This window comes from Electrona antarctica (genome assembly GCF_951216825.1).
Source record: "Electrona antarctica genome assembly, chromosome: 6".
In the NCBI taxonomy this organism is placed as follows: domain Eukaryota; kingdom Metazoa; phylum Chordata; class Actinopteri; order Myctophiformes; family Myctophidae; genus Electrona; species Electrona antarctica.
In genome coordinates, this window is record NC_136811.1 from 56,225,644 (window position 1) to 56,234,394 (window position 8,751).

The window sequence follows — 8,751 nt, forward strand, 5'->3', positions numbered from 1 at the left end:
ATGGGGTTTGTACAGGTGGAACCATGTGTTGAATGGGGTTTGTACAGGTGGAACCATGTGTTGAATGGGGTTTGTACAGGTGGAACCATGTCTGTGAAGGTATTTTATGCTCTGTTGTACGCTTGCCGAAAAGAACACATCTAAACGTTTTGCTTACAGCCACTCCGGTCTAAACTGCCACGCTGAAGCGAAAATAGCAGATCTATAAGCTTCTAGATCGGCTATTTTCAAATGGCCGAAATGTAAAGGTTGAAGTGGTTAATGTATGTTTTCTAATCAAAATTAAAATCTAGTAACTAAAGTTTTCAAATAATTGTAGTGAAGTACAAATTGTGGATCCGAGATGTAGTGGAGTAGAAGTAAAAGTATTGGAAATTGGAAATACTCAAGTAAAGTACAAATACCTCAAAATTGTACTTAAGTACAGTACTTAAGTAAAAGTACTTAGTTACTTTCCACCACTGGGCATTACATTACATTACATTACATTACATTACAGTCATTTAGCAGACGCTTTTATCCAAAGCAACTTACAATTACAAATACCATAATCATTTATGTATAGGTAGCATTGTGTACATAATGTCCTCATGTCTCTGTGTGTTGTGTGTGTTCTCTCCACTATAGCGGTGTCATGGCAGCCTGCAGCATGGAGGAGCCAGTATGTCTGATAGAGAGTGACAGTAAAGGGAGTCTCCGTGTGGTTCCCAGTGCCCTGGAGACGTTACAGCAGATTGAGCAGAAAGTGGTGGTGGTGTCAGTAGTGGGCATGTACCGAACCGGGAAGTCCTACCTCATGAACAGGCTGGCTGGGGCAAACAAAGGTGAGCTTTTTGAGTGGTGCAACCACTCCAAGGAACAGCAATGTCCATGTCCGTGTTAACCTATGTGACTGTGTGGCTATGTGTGCGGCTATGTGACTATGAGTACCAGTAGGGGCAAAAGTGGCGCTGTTGTGCCAGAAACAGAGAGAGAGAGAGATAGTGTTGCACTGTTGCCTAGTGCTAATTACAGAGAGAGAGAGAGAGAGAGAGGCAGGGGGAGAGGGGAGTTGCACCACTCAGTTCACACAGGTGTGATTATTTCATTACAAGGTATAGATACACACATACTCACAGCAATGAGAAAAAGACTATATGCAATACATACAATAAGTGGGTCTGTTTGGGGTCTGTTTGGGGTACGAGCTGCAATACCGTAAGCTCACGTCACCAGGCTTTCCACCTCGGAGGAAAGCCTGGTCTGTGTTCCAAAATCGCTGTGTGAACCGGTCTGGAGCGGATGGTGATCTACGTCATGTTTTTTTTTTTTTTTTTTAGTTTAGTTTATTTGAACATCTTCACAGAACAGATTCAAGTGCACGGTTTACATCAGCAGAAAAAAAAGAATGAAGACCCGTGAAGGTGATCAAAAGGCATGGGCTGAAGCTTAAAAGCTTATAAGTGCCCATCCTACTCACAGCACAGCATTAGAAATACTCAGTTTAACAATACATTAATCAGAGACAAAAAAAGAGAAAAACAAATAACAACCCTACACCCAACCCACACTCGTGTCACTGTAGAGATCCACCAGGATCCATAGTGATTATGACTGCTTTAGTTAGTTATGTTTGTAGTCACTGGTTTGTAGTCATCAGGCAGGAAACTACAAGGAGGAATAAGAAGTACCCATTCGTAGTACTGATTCCACCTTGTGGTTTCCTGCCAGATGACTACAACATGACGAAAAGATCATAAACCCGAAATGGAATGCTGTCCAGGCTAGCAATACCGCTGCAATAGCACTGCTCTGTTGAGCAGCCTAAAAAGGCCAGTCACACTGCCTGCACCGCTCAGTTCACACGGGTGTGATTTTTCGTATTGCTTGGCCCCGTCCATATAGCTGCTTGCAGCTATATTTTGGTTTGTTATTGTCCCATATTCCATCGTCCAGGATTCCCTCTGGGATCCACCATCCAATCCAAGACAAAGGGCATCTGGATGTGGTGTGTACCTCACCCCAGAAAGACGGACCACACTCTGGTGCTGCTGGACACAGAGGGACTGGGAGATGTTGAGAAGGTGAGACGCCATTTTGTTTCATGTTCGAATCACTTTGCATTTAATAATTTACGTCAGAACTCAGAACCTGGGGGTTAGTGGAGTTGGACATTCACCCCCACCACACTTATTCTGATGCTACATAAAAAAATGACATCCAAACAACTTTGACTAAGGGACTGCCATTAATTCTTTCATAAAGAAAACACAATTTATTGTGGTTTCAGGGAGATACGAAGAATGACAACTGGATCTTTGCCATGGCAATTCTGCTCAGCAGCACCCTGGTCTACAACGCCTCGGGAACCATTGATAATAAATCCATGGAGAACCTTCAGTATCCTTCACATTATTCACTACTAGACCTGTCCGTGCCCGTCGCAGTCGGCCACCGGCCTACTAGAGACTAGACCTGTCCGTGCCCGTCGCAGTCGGCCTCCGGCCTACTAGAGACTAGACCTGTACGTGCCCGTCGCAGTCGGCCTCCGGCCTACTAGAGACTAGACCTGTACGTGCCCGTCGCAGTCGGCCTCCGGCCTACTAGAGACTAGACCTGTACGTGCCCGTCGCAGTCGGCCTCCGGCCTACTAGAGACTAGACCTGTACGTGCCCGTCGCAGTCGGCCACCGGCCTACTAGAGACTAGACCTGTCCGTGCCCGTCTCAGTCGGCCACCGGCCTACTAGAGACTAGACCTGTACGTGCCCGTCTCAGTCGGCCACCAGCCTACTAGAGACTAGACCTGTACGTGCCCGTCTCAGTCGGCCTCCGGCCTACTAGAGACTAGACCTGTACGTGCCCGTCGCAGTCGGCCACCAGCCTACTAGAGACTAGACCTGTACGTGCCCGTCGCAGTCGGCCTCCGGCCTACTAGAGACTAGACCTGTACGTGCCCGTCTCAGTCGGCCACCGGCCTACTAGAGACTAGACCTGTCCGTGCCCGTCGCAGTCGGCCTCCGGCCTACTAGAGACTAGACCTGTACGTGCCCGTCGCAGTCGGCCACCGGCCTACTAGAGACTAGACCTGTACGTGCCCGTCGCAGTCGGCCACCGGCCTACTAGAGACTAGACCTGTCCGTGCCCGTCGCAGTCGGCCACCGGCCTACTAGAGACTAGACCTGTACGTGCCCGTCGCAGTCGGCCACCGGCCTACTAGAGACTAGACCTGTACGTGCCCGTCTCAGTCGGCCTCCGGCCTACTAGAGACTAGACCTGTACGTGCCCGTCGCAGTCGGCCACCGGCCTACTAGAGACTAGACCTGTACGTGCCCGTCGCAGTCGGCCACCGGCCTACTAGAGACTAGACCTGTACGTGCCCGTCTCAGTCGGCCACCAGCCTACTAGAGACTAGACCTGTACGTGCCCGTCTCAGTCGGCCACCAGCCTACTAGAGACTAGACCTGTACGTGCCCGTCGCAGTCGGCCACCGGCCTACTAGAGACTAGACCTGTACGTGCCCGTCGCAGTCGGCCACCGGCCTACTAGAGACTAGACCTGTACGTGCCCGTCTCAGTCGGCCACCAGCCTACTAGAGACTAGACCTGTACGTGCCCGTCTCAGTCGGCCACCAGCCTACTAGAGACTAGACCTGTACGTGCCCGTCGCAGTCGGCCACCGGCCTACTAGAGACTAGACCTGTACGTGCCCGTCTCAGTCGGCCACCGGCCTACTAGAGACTAGACCTGTACGTGCCCGTCTCAGTCGGCCTCCGGCCTACTAGAGACTAGACCTGTACGTGCCCGTCTCAGTCGGCCTCCGGCCTACTAGAGACTAGACCTGTACGTGCCCGTCTCAGTCACCGGCCTACTTGGGAACGATGCAACTTGGGAACCTAATGATATATGTTGTCATAGCACCCGTTTTAACTGTCAGCCGGTACGTGTCCCACATGGAGATCTGTGCCTGTGCCCACTGGCAGAGCCTGATTGGTTGAGCCTCAATTGGCTGAGGCAGAGGCTGGAAGTTGCACAGGTGAAAGGAGTTGGCCTCATTAGGCCCACTGGCAGAGCCTGGCCCAGGTGAAAGGAGTCATTAGGCCCACTGGCAGAGCCTGGCCCAGGTGAAAGGAGTTGGCCTCATTAGGCCCACTGGCAGAGCCTGGCCCAGGTGAAAGGAGTTGGCCTCATTAGGCCCACTGGCAGAGCCTGGCCCAGGTGAAAGGAGTTGGCCTCATTAGGCCCACTGGCAGAGCCTGACCAGAGCCTTTTGTGGTGGTTCTGGAGAACCGTGGGTCCGACTGACTCGATACCGGGCACTGCACTGATACTGTTGGAGACATAAGTTTAGCTTAATTGTTCCTCTAACTTCTAACACTTTAAAATGATCTTGCAAGCCCTCTCAGCGATCTGACCAATGTTGTTTTTGTCGACAAATACTATGACGAAACATGTTCGTCGAAGCTACCTTTTTTCACTTGTGAAAACTACATAAAACTATGACTAAATATACTGTCGATTTTGTCAACAAATACAAACTAGAATAAAATGTTAGGAAGGGACTGGGGATCCAGTATAAGTCATTTTACACTTGGTTGCATGCTGAAAATAGCCGATCTACAAGCTCAGGGCTTATGGTATAGGGGAAATAGCCAATAATGCACTTTTGCACAAAATAACACCTGGACCTCTTTGGTGAGGACGTAACAACTACAAATAAAGGTAAGAAAGCCTTCTAGTATGGAATTCTCCTTTAACCGGCCACGTAGGTCACTAACCCTAACCTCAGTCTTAACCGGCCACGTAGGTCACTAACCCTAACATCAGTCTTAACCGGCCACGTAGGTCACTGACCCTAACCTCAGTCTTAACCGGCCATGTAGGTCACTAACCCTAACCTCAGTCTTAACCGGCCACGTAGGTCACTAACCCTAACATCAGTCTTAACCAGCCACGTAGGTCACTAACCCTAACCTCAGTCTTAACCGGCCAAGTAGGTCACTAACCCTCAATCTTAACCGGCCACGTAGGTCACTAACCCTCAATCTTAACCGGCCACGTAGGTCACTAACCCTCAATCTTAACCGGCCACGTAGGTCACTAACCCTCAGTCTTAACCGGCCACGTAGGTCACTAACCCTCAGTCTTAACCGGCCACGTAGGTCACTAACCCTCAGTCTTAACCGGCCACGTAGGGCACTAACCCTAACCTCAGTCTTAACCGGCCACGTAGGTCACTAACCCTCAGTCTTAACCGGCCACGTAGGGCACTAACCCTAACCTCAGTCTTAACCGGCCACGTAGGTCACTGACCCTAACCTCAGTCTTAACCGGCTATGTATGTCACTAACCCTAACCTCAGTCTTAACCGGCCACGTAGGTCACTAACCCTAACCTCAGTCTTAACCAGCCACGTAGGTCACTAACCCTAACCTCAGTCTTAACCGGCCAAGTAGGTCACTAACCCTCAATCTTAACCGGCCACGTAGGTCACTAACCCTCAATCTTAACCGGCCACGTAGGTCACTAACCCTCAGTCTTAACCGGCCACGTAGGTCACTAACCCTCAGTCTTAACCGGCCACGTAGGGCACTAACCCTAACCTCAGTCTTAACCGGCCACGTAGGTCACTAACCCTCAGTCTTAACCGGCCACGTAGGGCACTAACCCTAACCTCAGTCTTAACCAGCCACGTAGGTCACTAACCCTAACCTCAGTCTTAACCGGCCAAGTAGGTCACTAACCCTCAATCTTAACCGGCCACGTAGGTCACTAACCCTCAATCTTAACCGGCCACGTAGGTCACTAACCCTCAGTCTTAACCGGCCACGTAGGTCACTAACCCTCAGTCTTAACCGGCCACGTAGGGCACTAACCCTAACCTCAGTCTTAACCGGCCACGTAGGTCACTAACCCTCAGTCTTAACCGGCCACGTAGGTCACTGACCCTAACCTCAGTCTTAACCGGCCACGTAGGGCACTGACCCTAACCTCAGTCTTAACCGGCCACGTAGGTCACTAACCCTCAGTCTTAACCGGCCACGTAGGTCACTGACCCTAACCTCAGTCTTAACCGGCCACGTAGGTCACTGACCCTAACCTCAGTCTTAACCGGCCACGTAGGTCACTGACCCTAACCTCAGTCTTAACCGGCCACGTAGGTCAGACTAACGGGATGTCAGACTTAATGGGCAGTCCCCGGGAGGCGCAGAGCAATAAGATTCTTTCTAGCGCCAAACAGTGTTTCAGGGACAGTTTTCCTCTTCTTAACAAACATTTATTCAGTATTTAATACTAAATAAATGTATCTCATTTAGGCATTTCTGTCTTTAATTCCCTGCTCAATCTACCCTCCTGTAAAATGGTTTACAAACTCAGTGTTGTGTGAGGTTCTTGTGTCATCCTTAACACCACCCCTTTACAGGTATGTGACAGAACTGACAAAGAATATCAAAATTAAGTCCAAGGAGGAGAAGGATGATGATCTTACGATCGTACGTTACCTCCCCTCCTTTGTGTGGGCTGTGCGAGATTTTACACTCGATCTGGAGATTGATGGGAAACCCTGTACAGCAGACGAGTACCTGGAAAACAGTATCAAGGAGAAAGAAGGTCTCATGGTCTTCTGAAAATTATTTGAATATAATTTCAATAATTTAAACTATAGGCATCAGAAGGTCTTTACACTAAAAGGTATCGTGTTCTGTGTGTGTTTCATTTTGCCAAAGGTGGGAATCCGCAGTACAACGAACCCCGTGCCTGCCTTCGTAAATTCTTCCAGCCTCGCAATTGTTTTGTGTTTGAGAGTCCGGCCAAGGCTAAGATATTGAAACGAATGGAGGAAGTGACTGATAAGGAGCTGGAGCCAGAGTTTGTTGAAGAGGCCAACAAGTTCACTGAACACATCTACACCGAGTCTGACACCAAGTTTGTCGGGGATGGCATAAAGGTCACTGGCAGATGTAAGTGGGATTTGAATAAATGTACACTACATTCACTGGGTGTAACATAAATGTACACTACATTCACTGGGTGTAACATAAATGTACACTACATTCACTGGGTGAATAAATGTACACTACATTCACTGGGTGAATAAATGTACACTACATTCACTGGGTGAATAAATGTACACTACATTCACTGGGTGTAACATAAATGACTGCTAAGTGCAGTACGTGCTCACTTTGCATTCTGACAAAGGAAGTGCTTATTGTGAATAGTTATATAAATATATATAATAAAGAGTTCTGTTCTTCATTTCAAAAAGTACCTTTGTGTGGATTCATGATAGTATAAGATGATATTCGTTATACCTGCCGGCCTCCCCTGTTTTGCTGTTGTAGGTGATTTTGGAATTGGCAACATCTGACTTTTGTCGGCTCCAGCATAAACATCAGTCTCTGAACTATCATCATGACTAGTTGCTGAATGGGTCTATCTTCCACAGTGCTTGCTCAGCTGGCAGAGACGTACGTGGAAGCCATCCGTAGTGGAAAGGTTCCCTGTCTGGAAAATGCTGTGGTAGCTCTGGCTGAGGTTGAGAATACCAGAGCTGTTGAGCAGGCCCGGGTCCTCTATGTACAGAGGATGGAGTCGGTACTCTTCCCCACCAACACCTGGGAGGAGCTGTCTGCAATCCATGCGTCCAGTGAGAGAGACGCCCTGGCACTCTTCATGCAACGTTCTTTCAGAGATGACAACCAAGAATACCAGAAGAAACTTGTGGTATGTGTTCGGAATCATCGTCGATTATTTTCATATTGTGTGTTTCGGTCACTTTATCAACACTTTTTAAAATCCTGTCTCTTGTCTTTTCACTGTGGGAGCTAGCCCCTCCCCTCTTGTATTTAATACTGGGCAAAACATTTTTGAATAGTTAAAATGGCCAGTCTACAAGCTCACAATGTCACGTGTCAATGTAGATTGGCTAGTTAAAAATGTTTTTCAAAATAGTAAAAAAAAAAAAGGCAAAGAAGTTTAGGGATAAGGGGTTTAGCGGTGACGAAAATGTAGCCCAAAGGGCTCTCTATCTTGTGCCACCCCTTGTGCCATCTTGTCAATGAGATATCAATATAAATCTTTTGTCTTTACTTTAACTTTTATTGTATTTTTTCGTAAGTATTTGTTTTATTTATTACAACAAAAGACCTGAACATACAAATATCCGTGTTATTTCACCGTGTTTGGGTGAGACCAAGCGTGCTGCGCCACGACAGCAGCGTGCTGCGCTACGACAGCAGCGTGCTGCGCTACGACAGCAGCGTGCTGCGCTACGACAGCAGCGTGCTGCGCCACGACAGCAGCGTGCTGCGCCACGACAGCAGCGTGCTGCGCCGCGACAGCAGCGTGCTGCGCCGCGACAGCAGCGTGCTGCGCCGCGACAGCAGCGTGCTGCGCCGCGACAGCAGCGTGCTGCGCCACGACAGCAGCGTGCTGCGCCACGACAGCAGCGTGCTGCGCCACGACAGCAGCGTGCTGCGCCACGACAGCAGCGTGCTGCGCCACGACAGCAGCGTGCTGCGCCACGACAGCAGCGTGCTGCGCCACGACAGCAGCGTGCTGCGCCACGACAGCAGCGTGCTGCGCTACGACAGCAGCGTGCTGCGCCACGACAGCAGCGTGCTGCGCCACGACAGCAGCGTGTGACAGTATGGGAACGCATGCGACTGTGTATGAGTGTGATCCTGCAAAAAGAAGTGGAAGACTGCGTTGTCGCACCCCCGACCAGTGCACCCCATGACCAGTAAACCGTGTTCATTGTTACCACTGTGT

The 8,751-nt window shown here is 49.5% G+C and overlaps 1 protein-coding gene across 1 annotated transcript in view; it reads left to right on the forward strand.

Moving 5' to 3' along the window:
* Nucleotides 1-634: 634 nt before the first annotated feature.
* LOC306925178 (guanylate-binding protein 1-like) overlaps nucleotides 635-8,751 on the forward strand; it is a gene marked incomplete at both ends in the record, with an annotated part of 8,726 nt that continues 609 nt past the window's right edge. The window contains 7 exons of the mRNA XM_079503868.1: nucleotides 635-824; nucleotides 1,936-2,063; nucleotides 2,270-2,379; nucleotides 6,401-6,588; nucleotides 6,705-6,938; nucleotides 7,427-7,607; nucleotides 8,178-8,619. Of these exons, the coding sequence (XP_079359994.1) occupies nucleotides 635-824; nucleotides 1,936-2,063; nucleotides 2,270-2,379; nucleotides 6,401-6,588; nucleotides 6,705-6,938; nucleotides 7,427-7,607; nucleotides 8,178-8,619 (1,473 nt within the window). The remainder of the gene's footprint in view (nucleotides 825-1,935; nucleotides 2,064-2,269; nucleotides 2,380-6,400; nucleotides 6,589-6,704; nucleotides 6,939-7,426; nucleotides 7,608-8,177; nucleotides 8,620-8,751) is intronic.